Source organism: Ischnura elegans, chromosome 6 (assembly GCF_921293095.1).
Source record: "Ischnura elegans chromosome 6, ioIscEleg1.1, whole genome shotgun sequence".
Classification (NCBI taxonomy): Eukaryota; Metazoa; Arthropoda; class Insecta; order Odonata; family Coenagrionidae; genus Ischnura; species Ischnura elegans.
Window position 1 is genome coordinate 52,848,608 of NC_060251.1, and position 23,713 is coordinate 52,872,320.

The following is a 23,713-nucleotide window of genomic DNA, read 5'->3' on the forward strand; positions in this document are numbered from 1 at the left end:
ATTGCAGGAGAAAGAGCTAGGGCACTAACTCTTCGTCAGCCACTCGCCCAAGCTCCTCCAGCTCTGATCTGTATTTTGTAGAGCTCCGTTGAGTGCCTTCTGGCATTTCAGCTTTTTCCAATAGGAGATTGACAAAATGCCCGCTAAGACCTTGTGGTAAGCCTTTCTCGCATAGATTTTACCATTGGTAACGTTACCCTTTGGTTAAAGAGTAGAAAATTTCAGCAAAATCCTTTGAACTTGAGAAACAGGGAGCCCAAGGAAGTCCTTTAAATGTTTTAATTTGACCTCTTTGCTGTACAAGTGATAAATTTGTAAATTTGAAGGATGAGAAATTTTCAAAATTCTTTCTTCTCAAAAAATAATGTTGACTAAGGTTCTTTTTCAGAAAATATCGTGATACTGAGAATGAGCAGAAAACGTTCATTTGGACTGATATTGAAAAAAGCTTTATCGTAGCAAGTGGATGTCAGCATGTAGATAAATTTGATTTCTATTTGGTTTCTTTCACCAATTCAGCTCATTAAACAGTAATCTCTTTAGCTGTCCTCAAATACTCAAGTACTTGCACATGTGGTTGTATATCAACAGTGGTACATTAACGAACAAAGAGATCATAAACCCATTTAGACTATAACAATAATAATTTTTATAGTACTTATAATAGTTTTTATACACTCTAAAGCATTTGAAATTCTTCTATTAAGCTGAACAGATAATCATTGTATGGTTGAATCACATATGTAGCTGCACTTCATAAATTCGTAATATTTTTTTATCAAACTTTGAAATTAATTAAAATTTGCACAAAATGACTCATGATTACAGTTTGAACATGAAAAACACTTGTAAACAAACAATCCTATTGGCTCTGTGGGTGATGTAAAGTGTAAGAGGGATTGCTCAAAATTTTTCTCAAACTAGCATTAGCTCCTCGTAAATTTTGGGTGCAAGAGAGATTTCCATTGAGTTACAGAATTCCACCCTGACCTTCATTGAAATGCATCGATTACATGAGAAACACTAAAAAGGAACACAGAATCTAATAACTAGTACAGTGAGTCCTCGTTCTACGTCACCCCGTTTAACGTCATTTCGCGATAACGTCACGAAAATTTTGAGACCGTCATTCGTTTATCGCACCTATGCTTTGCCTTCCCACCAAGTCTTTTAAATTTCGTGCAAAAAAAAAAGGTGAAGCGGCGGGCGTTGCAGGTTGTTCGTTTTGCGGGCGGTACAGTCAGTCTAAGCAAAGTATAAAACGGTGTGTTTATTCTTAATTGCGATTATGTTTTTAGCAAAAATTTCTGCAAAATGAATTCTTACGTAGGTGCGCAAGGTTTTACTTGACCTAATGGTTTTCAGGAACCATAAAAGTGATTTCAAGGCATTTTTCCGTGTAGAACTCGGAGATTTTGTCGTCACTTTTTTTGCCGAGTTCACAATAATTTTGGTTCCTGTAACTGCGACAATGTTTCAGCGATGATGATGCCCAGGCGACGCTCGCCCGGGCGACCACCATAGCGGAGCCGAAAAGCAAATGCTGGAAGATACAAAAATGGAGAAGGATTTACGTCACTGCTGCTATTGTCGTCGATGAAGACAGGAATTCGTATTTATGCGATAGTTTGGCATTCCCACCATAAAAAAATGCCCCAGATATGATACGCTAACATTTTTTTCGCATAGGAATTGTGAGGTCTAGGAGCCGATATTCACATTTTAAATTGTTTCTTATGGGATATTATGCTTCGATTAACGTCATTTTGTTTATCGTCACATTTTTCAGGAACGGTAAGTGATGTTAAACGAGGACTCACTGTAATCATATGCACCAATCTCCAAGTAAGTACAAAAAGTAAAAATTCACTGAGGAAAAATATCAGTAATAACCTTGAGTACAGCCAGAACAGCTCCAACTCTGATATTTTTCAAAGCAGCTGCCAGAAGATGGCGATCACAACTGAGTTTGATTCCATAACCTTCATTTATAGGAAGTGGCATTGGAGATGAACCTGATGAATGCAAAGTACATAATCAGATACACACACAGAAATTAGAAGAGTGATCAAAATAATGTTATACAAGGAGCTATCTAGACTTCACATTAAAAAAATTCTACACCCGTTTAAATTTCCATTAATAGCATATGTACTTCTAACAAAATGCATACTTATGATTGTACCATTAACCGTCATAGAGACGATTTAAATTTTTATCATCCTGGATGAATTCAATTTTTTCTACAAAACAGGTGCAAGATACTGCAGTCTTAAAATAAGGATTAATTTTTTACTGGCAAATGATGCTGATTAAGTCTTCTCAGGCTCTATACTGGTTAATATTAACTGTTGCTGATGTTACAAGCTATTTTACCACCGATTCATCTTTAGAAATGAAACATCATGGATTACATACCTGGTGAGTTTACATATTTACACTGGGTGAAATATGATTGGCCAACAATCTGGATTTTAATCTATCCCCTACAAACTCATCATAATATTATGGAGAGAAAACTGCAAGCCATGAATCCCAAACGCCCCTTGTACATTACACATTACCGCCCAAGTAAATTCGTTTTAAATCGTGCGCGGCTGAAACCATCTACTGTGTAAGTGTTCATTTGGTTACCTGAATCTTTAAGCAGAAAGATGATACGTTAGCCGTGTGGCCCCAGTGACACTGGACGGCAACAATACAACTAAAAATCGTTCCCGTGTTTTAACCGTACAATGTGAAAGGTCTCGTAAACTTCCTCAGTGGACTACAGGCGGTCCCCGACTTTCGTACACAATGCGTTCCCGAAAACCTGTACGAAAGTTGAATGAACGAAAGTCGAACCATTGACTTCCATACTAATTAGGGGTTACGTTCCAAAAGAGCGGAATAAACGCACTAAAACCTTTTTTTCGCGGATTTTATTTCAATTGACTTAATTTTGATAATATGTCAATAAAACTCCTCAAATCGTCTAATTTCATTCGAAAATACGCTGAAAATGCAAACAAAAGTTAAAAAAATAAGAACTCCGATGGCTATCGAGTGAAACTTTCTCTTGGCGTTTAAGTTGACATTCCACTTATTACGTCCACTATAAACAAAAAGGCATATCAAGAAGCATAACAAAAGTAGTTGTTGAACCCGCACTCCGGATACCTTTTAATTTTTACACCAAAATTCGATATTCGGCAGGTGACATTCGTGATCGTGTATGTTTCGCTTGTTATTCAAAAAAGACAAAAGACAAATGGAATTCGGGTGATATTTCGCGCAATATCGTTGCTGAAGGTGCACATGAATTAAACAGCACTCAAACGAAAAAAAACACAATTAGAAAGAAGATGTTAATAGTTTTATTGAAAGCTATTTACGATGATGTCTAGACAACTTCTTTTGAAAAATATCTCCAATGAAGGCAATCTCTTCTCTTGATAAAGGAGCCTATAGCAGGCAGTCTCTCTCCCAAATAAATCACCTAGTTCAGAGTCAACTACCAACAATTCCCTTCATTATATACGCTCGTGTTGTTCGCATATACTGCCATTTGAAACAATTGAATGTTGGGATGCGCAATAAACATCGCGGGAATTAAAAAAAAAAAATACAGACCAACGTCCGGAAGTCCGAATTTAGCGTACGAAAGTCAAGTAAAAGGTGTCAATTTTGAATGTACGAAAGTGCGAATTGTACGAAAGTCGAGTGTACGAAAGTCGAGGACTGCCTGTAATAGAAAAAGGCCTGTGTGGTTTTTTCATGCATGGGCGAAAATGTGTATTTTGCAAGGAGCGAAAGGCTAACTAACAACAATGCAGAACAGCAACTGACAACAATGATGGCCTGAAGCATGCTAGCATTCTTATTAGAATTCCAGAATAATGAGTAAATTTATAAAAATTAGGCAACAGGAGTGGTATTATTTGCACTAAGTAGCCTTACCTGCAGACTGAGAGGTGTTTAAGGTTCCACCTTGAAGGGGAGTCCCGAAGAGACGAAGCAAGAGGTGGCACGCAAGCCTTGCTCCGGCTTCTGCTTCCGAGTCTGCTTCACCTCTTCCCTCATTGCCAGCCCGCACCAGTGATGGGAGAGCAACATGCACAACAAAGTCTTCCAAGGAAAAACAATGCCTAGCTGAAACACAAATCCATTTCTGGTAAGCAGGTCATCGAGGCAAAAATAATTTAAATTTATACTTCATGCATCCTTGAAATTGAAAATTCAGACAGAATGGCCACTACCCAGTTTGCATTTCAAAGACTCTACTTTCCAAGTCTTAAATATAGTTCATAGAGTACTTTCCATAAAGAATGTAAACAATGCAATAAATAGCAACAGCTGAAAGAGCTTTAATATGTAATTATGTACGATCAAACATATCCTTTCCATTGATTATTGACAGTAGATGAATATAATATAATTATTTAGTATTGAGTATTCAGGGCCTATGCAAAAGTGTGAGGGTTATAATGAAGCCTAAAAAGGAACTAATTTCCCAGGATACAATCCCAGATGTTTTGGAAGTTAAACTTACCAATGAGAATAGACGTGAAGACTGCCAATGAATTGTGTATGGAGAGATCCTGTATATCAACCTGTGCTTGAACATCAATGAAAAATGACCTGTGGTTTGATGAACAGCATAATGCTGTGAGGACACCTGTGAAAATTCAACATTATTAATTATTCATTGAATCAGTTATTTCCCAATAAAAGTCAGTCGGCTAACTTTTACGTTCTTTAAAAAGGAAACCTTGAAATATTTTAACAGCCATGTGTGCACAGAGCTAAAATTAATACTTTTCAAATCCATTTTATAATAAACAATTGACATACTAAATATCCTAATTCTATTTGATTTACAATTGATAATTTGCAATTGGAATGTAATATGCAAAACGCATATACTCAAGAGTGCTTCACGACCCCACTCCCTCACGTCACTCCAGAATGGACTTTGGTGACGCAAGTTTAAAAAAATGGGATAGCATAGTCCCTAGCTGCAGTGGGCCCATACAGTGGCTCTCCCTTGTTCTTTTGCTCCCCCCTCACTTGACCCCACCTCGGTGGTGCAGCACTCGATGGGCGGTCACCGAGTGCTGCACCACCTTTTGACAATAACTAAAATATTAACTTAAATTGAAACTTAAAGATTGTACGTGGTAGAAGGACTCCATATTAGCTATGGAAAACACTTTGTGACTTCCACAGTTTATATAAAAAATTACTACCGATTTTGGCTGATACACCATTATCAAGTTGACTTCTGTGACAGCTGAAAAGGGTAGTGATCTTTTAAATAAACTGTGGAAGTCACGAAGTTTTTTTCATTGCTAACAGAATATAAACCTAGGTATGACACACCTTTGGGTCAAATTGTGCAAAATGAAGTCCACCAATGAACCACTAGTGGATCTTAATGCAGTCTGAACTCCGGAATGGAGATTCAGCTCTGCAGCAAAGGCATTGAAAATACTTAGTCGTTAAAAAACTTACCCAGCCATTCGGATGAGAGAGCATTACAGCTGGCAGTCAACTCAGCAGCAAGAACTGCCAATTCATTTACTCTGTCAATGTCCATTTCAGAGCAGACTGCTACAACTGTGTTGCAAACAAATGAGTACCGGTTTGCTGCTGACTCTGAGAGCTGTCTCACCCACTGTGCTTCAATTCGTCTGCCCGGCAAAGATGTTGAACCTGAGACAGAGTTGGGAGTCGAGCCTTGGCCACCACTTGACGTTGGAGTGGCTCCACCACCACTTCCAGCACCAGTCGGCGTGGCAGAGCCCCCCACAGGCGTGGTACCACCCACACTGACTGAACCACCAAATATTCCACCACCACGACCAGTGCCATTCAGAGCTTCAGCCATGAATTGTGCATTGCAAACACAATTTGACTGAGAGGGAAGCACTGGAGAATACAGAGCCTACACAGAAAAAAAAGGAAAAATCAATAACCACGATGACACTAAAGAAGTCATGTAGTTCACTCAGAAGTTTTTAGAAAACAACTTAAAAACAAGACTGTTTTAAAGACACCATAACACTACTAGAATGATACCTAACCATTATGAAATGGCATTCCTGAACGTATCTGGGAAAATTGGTACTAAAATTTGGCACAACATTGGGTGAAGTCAAAAAACAAATCACATTTAGTGTGATATCGTTGTCATGAAACAAGCGCAGGCAGAGGTACTCTCTCCTTTATGAGGGGAGCAGGGCCAGATTTACCTTAAGGCAAAATAGGCACGTGCATAGGGGCGTCGCAGTCCAAGGGGCACCTTCTGTTACCTCATGTGAGTGGCAATGCTTTATCATAAAAATCGGGGAGGGGGTGGGGCACTCAATCGAGAGGTGCCTATAGTGTAAATTTGGGTAAATCCAGCCCTGGAGGGGAGGAGGGTAGAGGCTTATATTTTGAAATCATGAGTGTATAATGTGTGGGGGTAAGATCCAGTACCAAAACTTTGAGAAATTAATCAACTATGTCTATCACTAGTTTTTCACCAAATGAATGGCATATAATGGAGATATTTAATATGAGTATAATATCCAGACTTGCTTTAGCATGAATATTAATTTATTTTGGCCGCATAGAATTTCTGCAACAAAATTTCAAAAGTCAAGAGAGGGTATGCAATGTAGTTATCTCCATCATACCCTCCCAACATGTGTAATATCTTCAAAACTGATGGAGGTATCCCCAGAGATAGATTTGCCCCCCCCCCATTTCCCAGACTTGATCCCAAGGAGTTAAGTGTTGTGTTTGAACAGCTGTTGATAATTTCAAGAGAGAAAACTCTATCCAGGATAACTAAAACGCTGTTTTCTGTACTTTGAGGTTCTTTAAACATAGCAGTTGAGACTTGATTTGTAGAGTATTTCTCTCACACAAAATAATCTCAAGTGTTTCAAACTCAAGCCTCCATGATATGCTACTGCTCTGGAGCCATTTACTATTTGCAATTCTAACATAACATGAAGGATTATAATAAATAAAATAAACCATAAGGCTAACTAGTAAATGAGTTGACATGACATTTGAACAAATAATACCAACCTGTCTTATTTTAGGATATGCATTGGAGAAGGGCTCACAAGGTTTAGCCTTGAGTGGGGCACATGAAGAGTACAAATCATAAAGATGAGCCAAAACACAACGCTCAGCTGAACTGCAATCTCCTGGATTTGTCACATGCTTCACTGCTCTGCACAGCCCCTCAAAAACACTGGTTGTTTGCTCTAAGGATACTAATTATAAAAGAAAATATAATGAACCGCCAATACATAGAATTCATCAATATAATAGATATTTTATACTTCTTAATGTTTAATAGGTAGTAAAGAATTTCCAAAAGAAATGCAATGCTCTCTAATACCTGAATTGAGGGGGTGAGAAGCCAAGGGGTACAAGTGATTTCATTCTCAACAGAGTTAGGTAAAGTTAATTGTTAAAATAAACACACAGAAATAGGTTGCCAAGGGATTCGAGTGAGTCTCAGTTCTGTGCCGACATCGAGTGGAAAATGAAATGCACTACTAAACATCTAATTGATCTAGTTTCTTTTCTATACATAATTTCTGTACGTAACTGTGTATAGAATATAGAAATCGCTTGTACCTCTTGGCTTCCAACCCACTCAATAGGGAAGTTTCCTTCATCAAAGAAAACAAAAGGCAATAATTGCGATTCGTTACCCACCATTAGTGTATTCATAATATACAAATTATTTCGTTTTATAAATGCCGGTGTAGACGAATGGCAATGGTCCATTTTTATCCTCATTTGAAAAGGGCCAGATTGGCGCCCATGCGATGCCACTCCACGTGACGTCACAGGGACCTAGTTTCTATAGGAGAAGATAGGAGTTATACGTCGTCTGAGGTTACCAATGCATGCATGAGGCGCAGAGCTCAGGGAAACATGTCTTAATAATCAATTATTAAAACTGGCTAAGGTCGGAAAGTTTTCCTCGTTTGATAAGGTACTAATAATCCTTATTTAAGCCAAGCGCTACCAGGCGGCAGGGCACTAGGCTACCCGCTGGCAGCCTGCGACGTATCAGCGCTAAGCCTCGCCTCAAGGTCACCTCACCGGGCGGAGGGGGAACCAGAAATACGACGTACGGAGAGATTTCCCATCATTCCTACTAACGCGTCGCGTTTTCGCGCGCTTGAAAATTTTCACTTTTCATTTAATCGCGAAAAATAGATATTATCATTTAAAAATCTAAGAGCGTGAAATACGTACTCCAGGAGTAATAATCTTTCGATTAAGGCAATAAAAAAATAATAGGAAACCACCCTATTGTGAGTTTAAAGTCAAAGCATTGAATTTTATTTGAGATATATTTTCAAATTTTTAGTCAATATAAAAAAATAATCTCCACAACACATGAAAACAGAAAACTGCTTTGACGCTAATTTCTATGCAATCACAATTCTGTAGATACTTTCAGCGGTTTTTCTTCATACACTTATTTGTTATACTTCAATTGTACAGAATTAATAGTAAAAACGGCAGCAAGATAAAGAGTTATGATTTATTTTTAAACATTACCAAGAAACCATTTATATTGTGCACCTTGAAAATATTTTGTATCGGAGAATTTCAATTCTAAAACAATATTCCTATCGTAAAGTTGGGTAAAGAAACATTAGAAAAATATACCACTGATTCAGACCCTTTTTCTGATAAATTTTCCTGCTGATACAGTCATCAGCAAAATTATACAAAAATGTTTGTAAATATTAGGCTATGTCAAGAATTTCATGTGAAAGCTGATTTTTTCACCGACAAGTTTCAGAGAAGGAACTTCTTTTCAGTCACTTCAAATCTGTACCTTCAGATCTGATTTTAGTAGGGAACTTATTGAATCTTTTTGTGATGGTTAAGGAGCCTGACCTGCATACTACTTAGTAAATGAGAGAGTTAGCATTTTAGAATAGCAATTTCTACAAATATGGGGTATATTTACCAGGAAAAAGCTAAAACTTGACTTACATAAAAGACAGCAGTGATACCTTCGCAGCACTCCCACGACATATAAACATAGAGAAGTAGTATATGATCGTGCTAATGGAGATCCCTTGGCAACAAGTTGGGCTTCAACCTCGGGCAATTCCTTCAAAATCTAAGGAAAAAACATCCATCAATGATAACAAAAACCTATTGTTGTGCACTATAATGATAACTTGAAGTGCAAAAAGCAAATTAAGTATATTTCCATCAAATATGTGCCTTAAAATAATTTTTTTTAAGGTATAAGATGGAGGGCGGCTTCAAAAGTTTCCTACCCCGTACATAATACATATTCAATTAGGTTCACATGTTTGCAAAAAAGTTTCTCAAGGTTACTAAATGATGTCACCCTTAAATCATTCCTTAAACACTAAAAACAAACATGTACTCTTAGTGTAAGAAATACATGATATGATGCCTTGAAACATTGAACATTCAAAACCATTAAGATACATAGAGTAAAAAGAATACAATACATAACAAGAACAAACGAAAAAGACATTTCCAAATTATGCTTATTCTTTACAATCAACTATCTACTCATCAATATTTCATCCAGCATAATCATACAGGAGACCCAGTAAAACACCACTAGGACATTTTTAGGCCAATGATTAGTTATAAAATATATTGACACGTCAGAGATGTCAAACATAAATTTATGAAATTTTTTTACCTGTATACAGAAGTCTATGAGACCATAGATATTCAAAGATAACTCCATGAGATCGAACAAAAAAGCCACATGTTCCTGAACAGGGAGATAATTTGAACTTCCTGAAAACAAGAATTGGAGCTCATTAAAATGTGCAAGATACTTTCTTAAAATTTGATTTGCTGGAGCCTTGTAAACTTTGTATGATTTGATTCAAGCTAAACTAATACATTATCATAGAGTACGAGCGAATAAAACATTTCAAGCATGTAAAGTTTTATACGACACGTTAAGGCTGTCTACACCGTAAAATAAATAAATAGTAACCATCGTAATGAAGCAATTGCTCTGCACTCCATTCTCTTCGGCATCAAGGCAAATGGGCAAGCTTCACCGGTGTTAAACTCAGTTCTTAGTTTGACGGAGAGAATATCAACAAACAAAACAATATAAAGGTTTCACCTTATTTGAAACCACAGGTGGGATGAATCTTAAATTCCCTTAAATCTAAACCCTAAATAATTCAAATCAGACAAATCTTAAATCTTCTCATTAATAATTATATGGAGGAAAAACTAGATACATATTAAAATCAGAAAATTATAATGACGGTCAAATTAGATACCGGCATTCAATTAGAAATAGGTCAATGATAGCTTTCTTAAAATACGTTTATCAAGAAGTTAAAAATTGTATCATCATTTGAATATATTATTGAAGTAATACACCCATGCCTCGCTTAGCGCACTTTCATTTAGCACAATTTCGTTCAGCTCAATTTTGAAATTTATGCAAATTCGTACCTCAGGGAAATATCCCAACGCTGCTTAGCTTAATCAAGTAACCTTAACACTCTTGACAAAGCGTGAACTTGCGCTGAGAACTCACAAAATTCCAATCATGGATAATTGCATCTCCGTTTCCAGTGGGATGAAGAGTGAAGATTCATTGAAAGAATTGCAATGCACTCATTGGACAAAAAAAAAGTTTACATCCCTTGCCTAAGTAGTAAATACAATGAGTGAAATAGTACTTCCTTCATGTATTCCCATTGCTTAAAAAAGCTTTAAAACATGAAGCATTTGAGATTGTGAATCTTACTAGGACGTTGAGTACAAGGTGGGCATTTAAACCTTACATACTGTTCATCTGCACACAAACTTTTGAATTCCAAATACTTCCATACCAGCATGGAAAATATTTTTTTTGCAAGGTAACATTGCTGGATGAATGTTTCTAGGCTTTTCTTGAAATTTGTGAACGTCAAAAGGCATCAAAATGTCAAATAACAAATTTCAAACTTAACTCAGGCAGGTGTGCATTATAATTGGAGTGCCATGACACAAAGATTGCAAAAATGGCATTCATGGTCTAGTTATACTCTATAACCCGATGATGGTAACTAGCAGCACCAGCGATATACGATTCAGCTATCACTATTTTCCAACATACAGCTAAAAGAGAATGCTAATAAAAGGAATTTTGACAGTTTTGGGTCAAAATACATCAGGGATTTTCTAGTTTTTGCAGAAGATTCAAACGATGTGATTGACAAAAAATAAAGTGTGAAGAGTTAACCTCTTCCACGATTCATAGATTTTCAGGTGGCATTTCAATTAAAGACACAAAAAAAACTTTCTCTTACCAGCTCCAAATGCAGCTAGCATTTCAATCACCACAGCTGCACACTGAACCGTAACTACATGCTGATCAAAATACGACAGACCACCATGCACTCTCTGCATTGTTCCTTCAAAGCTGAACTCTCCTCTTGAGTGTCTTTTCACCTTTCCTCCTGTAATTCAAAATGTGTGTGTGAGGACAAATTTGTTAAGCGGTAATTATGGAAGCAAACAATTACTATGCAAAATAGAGTTCCAGTCCTGCCAATTCAAACTGATATGACATAATTATGCAGATGTTTCATTGATTTCCAGAAAAATTCATGTCCTACGTGGTCAAACAACTTATAAAATAATTACCTTCTGCAACATCAATACTAAACTTCTTGCCGAAGAGCTTGGATATTTCTTTCGTCGTCTTCTTCACTATGTGTCTGGCCTCATCTCTTTCCTTGCCCACACCATACAAAAGTACATGCCTCTGGTTCGAGTCATGATTACTGAATGTGTCATCCTATAATACATCGAGAAAAGATGAATTAAAAAAATGACTGCCAACACACTTAAAAAGGGGTCATTCACAAAGCATTTACAAGGATATCACTGAAAAATTTATATGCACTGTGTGGTACTAAAAGTGAATCAACTGAATGGAACGGAAAGATAGTTGGGATGTATAAATATAACTTTTACTTTACCTGAGGCAGGGGGAAGTGTGTGGTATAGAGGAGATGTCTAGATTGCCTGGCAGGCTCTGGCGCAGATCCAGGGGCAGGAACTTCCTCAACAGGTAGAGGGGGTGGAATTGGGGCGGGAGGAGGTTCATCCTTTGGAGAATCAGGGGCATCCTATAAAAAGAATCAACAAAATAAAACATAAAAAGAATAGTTACCACTAGGTTTCACAGATTACCAGCAACTGAGAACAAACTACATGTGAGGTCACCTACACACTTTCACTCATTACTGTGAAACTATTTTTGGAGACCGCCTATAGTCCTTGAAACTTCAACATATTAAGCCCATATCTACTTTCCAGATTGGAAAAGAAATCACACACTTTTTCAGGTAAATCAATACACAGCAATAAAAGCAAGATAAAGTTTCAAGAAACAAGCCATAACACTTTTGCTAAAATATCTGAACTGAAACTAGACAGAATATATTTTTTTCCAGGCTAAAATAGCAACAGTAAAAAAACAGAGGGATCACAATTTAAAGAAGTAAAATATCCAGAGGTTCTACTGCATTGGTTATCTGAATGAATACATAAAAACTTGGTTTAATGTCTCCAAAATGTACAACCTCTCTTTCAGGTGCTGAAAATTAAATTACCTTAACAGTGTGATGTCTTCCATATACATATCCTACCAAGATTGCTAATGGAAGAGATTTAGAATAGGCCACAGAATGGAAATTGGAGGATATTGTCCTTGTTCAATATGACCTCAGACATGCCTTCATAAAAGTAAATTTTTAATTGTAACAAATTTACTAAGGAACCCATTTTCATCCACCACGCTATGGAACTCAAGACCTTTAGTCAGGTAAGAGAATGAAAAAATATTGCTAATCCTTCAGATTTATTAAAATTATTATGAAATTTAAGATATGGTAAAAGCCAGAAGAAGTGCAGTTGCAAGTGGAAGGACTTCATCCTTCACCTTAGATATTACAAGTGCTCGATACAGTGGGAGATTTCCAAGGCACTGGGAGAATTAATTGAATGAAGCTTTGACTATATTGATTTAATAAAAAGGAACAGACGATTTTACCCACCATACTATTTTGTTGTTCTTCCTTGATGTGCTGAAGAAGTTTGTCCAAGTCATCGTCTATCTTACTGTCATCATAATCCATTGTGCGGGCATGGTCCTAAAAAGTTTACCAACAATATCAAATTAGTCATAGAAAGAAAATTTGAGTAAATATTTATAAATGTATAAAAATGAAAGGGTTAACTGATAATTAAATTGAATGTAGAGTAGAATCAACCTGATTTCAGGATTGTTGACAAATGATAAAGATGCCTGCATCTAAGAAGAAAAATAGCCTTCTTTCGTACCACCCACCTGCCACTCAGGACTTTACAAATGAAAAAGAGATTGATAACGAAAATTTACAGAATTTAAAGTATATACCCATTCTCATGTGGGATTTTATTTTTATTCTCATATAGAAGAAAAAGCAAGATCCATTATTCTTCTGTGCACCCTTTGCATCTTTATAATATCAGACTGATATTGCTCATAATGGTCCAGCAAAAACACTGCATATGAGAAGAAGCTGAAGTGATGGAGTGGTAATTTCCAATTGTTTATATTTTCTCTACAAAAATATCAACTACCAGAAAAAATACACCTAAAGCAAGCTTTTAAATTGGGCTCATAGTTTGAGAGAGCACATTTAACTAAATTTGTAAGTAGTGAATAACTGACTTGTGATTTTATTTATTAATGGAATACCATTATAAAGTATTAAAAGTCATGAGTTGCTCCCCAATGTTATAATAAATCACTAGATTAAAGGCAAGAAGAGGCATAACAGTCATTAAAATGGACTATTTTAGGGACTTGTATCAGACTGACCAAGTAGGCTTTTTGTCACAGACTCTTACTTCCTTTGATACAGATAAAATTTGAGAACTTGCATTCACAAAAGAATGAATATTAATATATTTTTCCAAAATAAAGTTATAGCAATATTTTGCAACAACATTTAGCAATAAAATAATCAGGAAAGTTCATAACTAATTAAGACATTATTTCTAGGATAGTTTCCAGCGAATCTCATATGCCAGTGAATCATTCCTTCGATTTTTCCACCTACGTCATGGCTTCTAGGGAAATACCACATTGCACCTATTATGACATGCCAAGCATACACAGTGGAACCTCGTTAAAGCAAGTACGGGCTATAGCGAGACCCCCGCTATTACGAGAGATAGCCGATGCACCGTCAATTGATCTTCTAATAAGCATGTTAAAAATTTCGTTTTTAAGAGGCCCTTTTGATGTTGGCTCTCGCCATAGTGAGGGTTTCACCGCCGGAAAAACTTACACCAAGACTCCTTAACCTCTGTAATTGCTAGCGATCTGTTAGAAATGAAGTTAATGGAGTGCGCAGTCTCAAATTTATGTGGTAAACTGTCGTTCGATAAATAAGTAGTTAATTTTGGTGAAAATATTGTGGCATTAGCATTCGAGAATGCTTGATCTTCTTTTGTTCCTTGGGCGGCTGAAAGCAGTCGTCAGGATACCCGCACGTCCATGAGTTGCATGAATAGAAAGCATTTGATGGAACACACCATGGCCAAAAAAACACCAAACACGTCGAAGAGAGAAAATAAAAATAAAGGAGTAATATGAGGTATATTGGCTATTATTTGCACCACCTCGGGTAAAGCGACAATTCGCTATAGCGAGTATTTATTGGTGCACCGTGGGGTGTCGTTTTATCGAGGTTGCACTGTATTGTAATGCATAATTGCATGACTCAGGAACTATCTATATTAAGGAAAACTTGCCTCTGTTTTAGTAGGCACAAGGTCGACAGCAGGGAAGAGAGGGGTACCAACAGGTGGGTCTTCCTCCACTTCACCAGCAGGTGTCCCGGGATGCCGTCCTGACCCACTCGGATGACGACGAGCCCTAGGCCGGTTGGATGCAGTTGTAGGCGGGCCAGGAGTGACACCCACCCCAGAGAGTCGATCACCACGAGAAATGAGTGTGCACATATAGGCATCATGAGAGAAAACATCATGCCTTATTAACTCGTAGAATAAATGTACCAAATTTGCAAACATAGCACGATTCTGAAGAGATGGGTTTTCATCTGAAAATATAAGTGGAAATTATATTTTATTTTCATGCCATTTTCAGGAAACATGGACAAAGACACAACAAATGCTTAAAATAAATTTTCATTATTTCAAATACCGTATTTCTCCGAATATAGTTCTCCCCCCCCCCTAATTTCGAGGCTTCAGTTTCCAGAAAAATTATAAACATGCGTCTGAATACAGTCCCCTCTTTACTTTTACCATTGTCATTTTTGGAAAAAAAAGGGGGGACTATATTCAGACAAATACGGTATTTGGCACCCAGGTGATAACTGTTGTAAGTCCGGGCATGCGTTTGCAACACCACGCCATGGGATAAAGAAAAATGCAGAAAATTTTTTTTTTCTTAACGTCCGATGCTCAAAATAAGGGGTGTGTCTCTTACACGAGTTTATAAGGCATTTCCTCTCACAATTCTGGATAAAACCAAAATATCGGCTAATATATTTTGCATCCGTAACCCACACGTTAGAGTGTAAATTAAAATTAATGGATAGAAGAAGATCTTACCTAATACTGGAGCATCATCATCCAGAAAATTCATCAGCATTGGCTGAAATGATGGCAATCCAGGAGAGAGACCAGATGAAGCTGAGTCTCCTTCTTCCCCACCGGTGCCTCCATTCTGATTGTTTCCTTCCCCTCCAGCAGGATCATCCCCCGCAGCCAAAAGATCTGCCTGCCTCCTCTCAAGAAGTGCAGCAACGGCTATGGCTCGATGCTCACCAGAGCGTCGTGTGCTCACCGCCCATTCACAGAGAGTACGGACAACAGCCTCATCTGCTGCTGGTGGGCGCTAGATGGAAAAATAAAAATGTTAACTTGATTGAAACTCTCATGGGTCATTGTAGCTTTTGGTGATGTTTTTTCAGGTGTGCCCAATGCCCTTATTCAATTTTGTCACCCCATATTTCGTGGCCGTAACTGGTCACTTTTTCGACAGGAATAAGGTTAGTTTCATAGTATAAGGATAGTTTAAGGTAGATAAACATCACCAACAGCAAAAATATCAGCATAAAAGCGCCCAAGAAAAAACATATAAAGTAAAACCCCACGTAATGAACCTCTACATGGTACACCTCCATACTTTGTACCACCCCTACGGTTCCGTCAGATTTATATATAAATTTATAGGCTCTCATGGTTTGTACCTCTTTATCTCGTAAAACCTCCACTTATTACAGCAAGGAGACACCTCCGCAAATTGTACCGAGACAACTAGAGACCATTAATGTGGCTGTGATTATGTACATGGAATAACATTTTCCCTCCTCAGCAAGCCTCAGACAAGCAAAAAAATTATTTAAAAATATTGTCTATTTTTGGTATTTAATAACTGAATCACCTTACAGTTAAATTTTAAGTGCCAAAATGAAGTAAAATGTATTTCCAGGCATGTCATTTTTCAAACATTTTCCGGGAACCCCCTTTGCCTGGGGTAGGGGTCCCCCTCGCATGGCCCTCCATTCCTCCCCAAAGCATATTCCTAGTTATACCACTGCCTTGAAGTAACCTCTGAAAGAATGAAGGGAGAAAAATTCCTTCCCTTACCAAAATTGCTGACTATAGCTTACCTGCAATTGGCATGGGTTGATTCATAGATTACTATGTTAGCCAAAGCAACTCCAAACGATTAAATTAATATTTTTCCAAATAAAATAAAAACCTTTATAATCTTAGGCTATTTCAATCAACTTACATAATCACCAGAATTATCTCTGTTGCCCAGAGGAGAGAAAATCTTGGAATACAGCACATCAAGGGAATTGGTAGCATCAACACGATCAAAGCAGTGGCGATCCAACGCCTCCAAAGCACTTAAAACCTTGGTAGTAGTAATACCTGGTAAACAGCAATAAGTCATTTGAGATTCTGAAGAATAATGAGAGAAATAGAAGGATAGTACAATGTAGCAACAAGATTAAGTAAATATTTCCCAATATAAATGAAAAAAAGCTGTTTCCAATTTATACATTATTCTGAAAATATAATATGAATACAGTCAACTCTCAATTATCAAGCCCCCAATTATCTGGGTTATTTTTCTTCTCCAAGCACATGAAATTTAGGTGAGTATTCTGAGTGCAACAAGATGGAAAAAGTTATAAATATCTCACAAAATCTCATCTAAATATGCATGTAAATTTGGGTGCCCTAAACATTTTCCATATTTCAGAGAGAAATGTCCATAATCTGGCCTCATTCATTATATTCTAGGTTATCTGTAATTGTCTATTATATGGATCCAGCCTTTACACAGATTGGCACTGATTTTCGAGGGATGACTGCATTTCCATTTCACCAAGGCAATTATCAAGAGATGAAAAAAATTTGATTTGTGAATTCAAATATGTACTTGTATTGAAAAGTATGAGTTTTTTTATGACAGTGGAAGGAAATATGCATTGAAAAGACAATAAGAAAGTAAGCTTACCTAGGCTATATTATCTTAGGAGTTTTAACAGCTTTTTGTTCAAAATATTATGATTTCACCACAAAAAAATCACACAATAGCACTATGCAGATGGACCAAGAATTATTTTAAATACAAAAGAGAATAGAATAAAGTAATAATTTAGTCACAGGCTTAAAACATGTTATATGACAAATGCTCACACACAGACCTGCTGTGGATTGCTGGCATCGATCACAGGACCATCTTCCCTCAGCAGCTCTACTTCGTTGCCTTATTCCTTCTTCTGCAAGAGAGATCTGCATCCTGAAGTTTCAAGAAAAAAACCATGACCACTTTATAATATCTCTGAACATGTAAAATATTTCAGGGTGTCCATGTGTAACAATTAAAAATTCTCTGAGATTTCCACGTTTTCCAGGGGAATTGCTTTGTTTTCTGGGGTGCTATACAGTACTAAAAATATGCATTTACAGTAAAACTTCGATTTTACGCACTTCGATTTTACATCAAGTCTCGTTTTTACGCAGCGACACTCAAGTCCGGCCGGAAAGCATAGCGAGTTGCAATGGTGAAACTTCGATTTTACATCTTTTCTTGATTTTACTCAGTTTTTCGATTTTGCGCAGCATAACCCCAGCCCCTAAGAGGCCGCTAATCTTGATTTTACGCAGTTGTCTTTCGACTTGTTTTAAAAATTCCGACTGGAGCAATATGAAGTTAGGTTATTTATTCGTCTCAATGAGTTGCAAAAATGAATACAGGAACAGTTGAAATGACGTAGCGCTGTTGAGCGTGAAACTAAAAACATCGCGAATCTGATAATTGCTTCCCCGTGCACCCTCTCAGTAATATTTCAGGCTCCTTTAAGAACTCGAATATCGCTCTTAGTTCAAATTTGCCGTAGAAGGATATCGAAACCTAAAACATACGGCAATCGACGTGTACCTATGCGTAACTACTTTTGATTAAGACAGATGATCGCCGGAGATATTAATATTATCACCTATCGTTTATTATTCGGCTTATTGATCGACGCTGTTTATAACATATTTATTGTAATTACAGTAGATGGTCGTTAATCCGAAATTATGAGCTACTGAATATCTATCCCTAACAGAAGGTTTTGTAGAATTTTGCCAACACTATGTTTTCCGTCGCCCCAGCGAAATATAACGGCGAAATGAGTCGTTAAAAATCCTCCCGTGCCAAAATTTTGGCTTCCAAGGTGATCCAAAAAAGATAGTCGAACTTCTAGTATGGACGTAAGTCGATGGTGATTCAAAACGATGGTAAAAGCAGCATGCGTTGTCTCATTCCGCGGGCTAACCCCACATCTGCGGAACGAATGGAGGCGAGGGAAAGTTGCTTGCACGGCGCACTTTTCAGAACTGACTCAACTTGTATCTCATTGCCAGTGGGTTTTAATGAAACATGATCGGAACTTTATAGCTATTAGCTTAACTCCGCTAGGTGGAAAGCGTTTATTTTTAACTGAGTTAATGCCCTCGGAGAATAACTCGCGTCGTCAATCGTCATGTAATCATTAAAGTCAAATTCAAGACGTGAGTGATATGGCAGTCCCTTTAAACTCAGGAATGGCTTAGCACCATTAAATCGAAATACAAAAAGTGTCCGGTGTTGTTATCAGATATGGGGAAGCAAAATCATACGTGAAGATGAGTCACACGGCTTGTAAGTCGAAGATCCCGGCGCTCAATTCGCGGAAGAATGCCAACAGAGAAGCTATACCCGGTAGATTCAATCTACTAATGCTAAAATTTCTTCGGAAAATGCTTTTTTAATACGTAAAATTTATAAAGAGGGAAAATTTTTCCGGACTATTAATAATTTTTTTATTCGTCACTGGCGGCATGACGGAAGTTGGGCGGTTATTTAAATGGCTCACTTAAAAAATGTGATCCAAACACCAGAAAAATTTAAATTTCCGAATATCCCGGTACCTGAGTGCTCCGTATTATCTATGGTATGCTATTTGGAAGGAGGTAACCGACAGCTGGGGTCATTAGCGCCATAAAGTAAGGGCTGGGGGATAGGAACCCTGTATGTTGGCATTAGCCAGGTTGTAATGATAGGCTCCAAAGGGACCAGGACTTAATGTCCCATCTGCTGGACAGAGTGGTGCACTGTAAGTGCCCTCCACATTACCCTCACATAGGGATAGGGCCATTTCTGATAAGTTTCTGCTTCTGCCAGGACTTGAACCCAGGCTCACAGGGTGTAAAGCCTTTGTGATGTACAGTATATTCCGGTTAATTGGGACAAATCGGGACTTGTGATTTTTGCCCCAATTAGGCGGCTGCCCCAATTAGGCGAACTCTCTTGTATATGGGCATAAACAAACGTTGAAATGATAGAAAGTAGACTAAAGAATGTTTATAATGCAACATAAGTTTATTAAAATATTAATTTGATTAATAAATCAGCGAGTTTAGTTAATTTATTATCATTTTAAAGAATTATAATATTTTTGTTAAAAATATTTTTCACAGGCTCGGGCGACGCTGAATGAGTGTCTTTTACTAAGCCCTATTAAAGAAAAGTCTTATCCTCTTTCGGATAGTATAACAACAAGAGCTTTCAAAATAGGACAAGAATTGGAACATTTGTGAAAAATAAGAGTAAATCAAAGGAGGAAAATATAAAAAAATAGTATTCTGAAAACAAAAAAATTTAATTTCGTCACGAGTATAGAGTCTATGTTGCCGACTCATGGCCCAATAAAGCGGCAAGCTGTCCCAATTAAGCGGAGTATACTCTGGGATATTCCTCTTTTGGGTTCTGTTCTTCAAGATCTGCCCCAATTAAGCGGCTGCCCCAAGTAACCGGTGGACCCATTAAACGGAATCTACTGTATTAGCAAAATTTTGCAACCTGTTAGTGGGGTTAATTTGGATGACTATCATCAGATACCTCATTTCTTCAATCTCCAATCTTTGTTTGCCTGCCGGTGGTTCAACAGATTTCCTGAAAACTGCTTTTAATGAGAATATTTTCGAAAATCAGCTTCTCTGCGAGCATTTAGTGTCACCATTCCGAAATTTCTCCTGGGTAACAGAAGTAATCTTAGTGCCAGAAATGCTAGCAATTCAACCATGGGAAAAATTGTTCAGGAATGCAACGTTGTTTCTCTTAAGGTAACATGTCCTCTGTGGTGTTGCTTGTGAGTAAATAAGGTTATTAGGCTTCATTTTCTTGCCTCCAAATGAGTAATTGAATCCGGGAATCATATATCTGACGCGATTGAGAAGGATTCCATGCCCTTTTACCATAAAACCTCACATATGAGACTTTTTCTGGTTGCGGTTCTGGCTTAAATCAGAACTATACAAAAGGGTATGACTAAGCCTAAAAATAATGAGCAAGTGTTATCCTGAAAACTATACTACTCCTCAACACCAACTCTTGATTTTACACACTTTGATTTTACACAGTGCCATATTTCGGTCCCTCCAACTGCGTAAAATCAAAGTTTTACTGTATAACTAAATACTGTTCATGGAATGGAAGTTACTGACCGCTGGAATAGTTGTAAAGTCATTTTACGACTATGTGTAACATCTTATGGCATAAGAATCCCATATGCACATGCAAGCTATCCTAATTAGATACGGTTCATTAAACTGCCCACAAATTCTATAAACTTCAGCTAACATATTAACACAATTAACAAACAAAACTCCAGTGACCTAGAACTGAATACCAATGCACTAAAAGTTCTGCTAACTTGCTTCCAAATGTGAGCCATAAGTAAGGGAACAAGTGAAGAATATCAAGAACCAAAGACATTATTCTAACAAATTCCCTGAGTTTTTCCAGATGATTGAAATCACCTGAGTATTCCAGATTTTTCATTTTAGTATTCTTGTACATCTTTCCGGAAAGGTGTTGTTACAACCTGAATGCTAACTCAATTAAAACTTAACTCCACATATGCTACCATACAAATCAAAGAGGCAGACGCCAAATGGAACAGGATGTCATAATCTACCGAAATACAAACTACCTAAAATAATACATGAAGTCCAATCTTGCATCAGAGAACCGAAGAACTAAACTGACCCATGCCAAGCATTTCTATGCATTAAATTCCTACCTAACTCGAGCACTCTGTGAGCGCAGAGGCAAAGGCAGGATTGATGGTGGGCATGGTAAATGGTCCAGAGGTGATGCATCCAGTATTGAAGGCCCACGACCCTCTCCAACACAATTCCATACCAATGCAGTAGGGCAATCAAGAGTGATGGCCTGAAATAAATGAAAAAGGTCACATTTCTAAAAGTAAAACCAAGAAATTGTACACCTCAATTATATTTTTACAGAAGATCTAAAAAGAGCATTTGGTATCAAAGCAGCAAATCACAAGTCCTAAGGCTTCCTACCAATTCAAGATTAAAGAAAATCTCCAAAAACTTTATTTAGAACCTTGAATCATTCTATGAAGACTATCTGTACAAATTTTAACATGCAAGCTTAGAAGTCTGGGGGTTACTGCTGTCTCTCTATGAACTGGATTATCTTCTTTCTTGATAATAGAACCCAAGAAGTGCTATATGCATCACTCAAAATTTGAGTGGTGCAAATCTCAAGCTCACTGACAGTAGAAGCAGTTGTACTAACTATAGAGTACCGTATAAGCGTGTGTAAGAGGCGCACCTTTTTTCCTAGAAATTGCAGCCGAAAATGAGGGTGTGCCTCTTAAACAAACTTCTTATCTTCCCCCCTCCCCTTCGCCGGTCGCAAGTCTAAGGGGAACTGAGTGGCCTTGGTTTACAGTGTGAGTCAGTCATATGTAATCCTCGGTCAAAAACAAGCGGCAGGCAGGGGAGTTTCTCCCTTAGTGACGTATTTTCAAAATGCTCCTGTTTGCTTTTCTTGTAAGCATCGCGCCGTTACGTCGGTACCCCAGAGGTGAACATGGAAGATCGCGCAGGGTTTTTCGCTCCGGAGGGCGCGCTAAATTTACTGCCACGATTGGGCATCTTGCGGCATTTATACTGCATATAGTAATCGGTTATCAAAAGTAGAGAAACGCGTATTTTTGAAGGACATACCTAGTTAATAGTCAATATCTGCCTTGCCGAGTAATTTCCATTACGCTGAGGACCTGATTTTCCAAAAATCATCTTCAGACGCTAATATGAGGATTATTGCAACTGAAAATTATATTGGTGTCAAAACCTGCGCTTTTAAAAATTCGAACGAGTGTGTTCATTGTTGGACTAAATTGTGGATGGAAGAAATCAGAAATGCTTATGAGTGAAGAGCGCGGAAGGAGAGGTCCAGGGGAAGGAGCGCGATCCCTTCGTCTTCGAAGCAAGCAACGAAATATGGAGGGGAAGGAGCACACTCCCTCCCCTCCGTATTTCAAGCTACGAGGCTATGAGCAAAGGAGCACAGGAAGAACACGTCCGATCTCGCATGTGACGTCGTTGCCTTCAAAGCGAAGGGGGAAGGCGCAGCAATGTGATATACGCAGTTTGCGTTGCCTAAAGTTTCCAGTCCGTCTCGTCTTGTTTGAATGCGCTTATGCTACGCTTGTTTCTTCCGAAATTGTCCTGTTTGGACTATTTTGAATATTAGTAGCCTTGTTTTAACCATAAATCTTTGTGTCAAACAATTAGAGCTTAAAAAACTTAAATTCTGTCAGATATGCGTCGCGTTACATCTCTTTCTTTTTTTGAACGCCGTGCGTGTCATACAATTATTGAAAGCTACCGAGATATCTTCGGGCTGAGTAGATGACTCACCTAGCATTTGGCCTCCAGAAACTGGGAGATCGATCAAGGTCAGTTGGTGAGACGGGGTAGGGATGAAACACGTTTCCATTGTTCCCCTGTAACTTGATATTTTCCTATTTTCCTGTGGGGTCTCGGAAAGAAAAAAAACGGCAGAGGCATTGGCTGATGGAGGGCCGAGTGTGGTTCCGTTAAATCTACGACGTGGTTATTATCCTACGGCGCTGAGATTGCCCCGATTGTTGTCCAAGCTCTTGGGAAGGTTCATGCTATGTGCTTGTCGTGTTTTGCCTTATCATTTTCCACGGCTGCAATTCTATTGCAATACTCCTGCGAGAGCATTTAAACAAAATTCTTCGTGAATAGGACAAGCATCGTAGAGCAACGGCGTATGCGAAGA

The 23,713-nt window shown here is 37.9% G+C and overlaps 1 protein-coding gene across 3 annotated transcripts in view; it reads right to left on the reverse strand.

Moving 5' to 3' along the window:
* LOC124160685 (mediator of RNA polymerase II transcription subunit 12-like protein) overlaps positions 1–23,713 on the reverse strand; it is a 57,366-nt gene that overhangs the window by 24,728 nt on the left and 8,925 nt on the right. For 2 of the 3 annotated variants that reach the window (XM_046536658.1, XM_046536657.1), the window contains exons 9-24: positions 21,672–21,823; positions 17,766–17,860; positions 16,841–17,013; positions 15,652–15,937; positions 14,827–15,134; positions 13,080–13,175; positions 12,000–12,149; positions 11,662–11,815; positions 11,325–11,474; positions 9,701–9,801; positions 9,007–9,136; positions 7,063–7,253; positions 5,494–5,926; positions 4,532–4,657; positions 3,940–4,131; positions 1,894–2,015 (exon numbers count right to left, since the gene is read on the reverse strand). In XM_046536658.1, coding sequence (XP_046392614.1) covers positions 1,894–2,015; positions 3,940–4,131; positions 4,532–4,657; positions 5,494–5,926; positions 7,063–7,253; positions 9,007–9,136; positions 9,701–9,801; positions 11,325–11,474; positions 11,662–11,815; positions 12,000–12,149; positions 13,080–13,175; positions 14,827–15,134; positions 15,652–15,937; positions 16,841–17,013; positions 17,766–17,860; positions 21,672–21,823 — 2,859 coding nt within the window. The remainder of the gene's footprint in view (positions 1–1,893; positions 2,016–3,939; positions 4,132–4,531; positions 4,658–5,493; positions 5,927–7,062; positions 7,254–9,006; positions 9,137–9,700; positions 9,802–11,324; positions 11,475–11,661; positions 11,816–11,999; positions 12,150–13,079; positions 13,176–14,826; positions 15,135–15,651; positions 15,938–16,840; positions 17,014–17,765; positions 17,861–21,671; positions 21,824–23,713) is intronic. The other variant, XM_046536660.1, reaches the window with a different exon arrangement.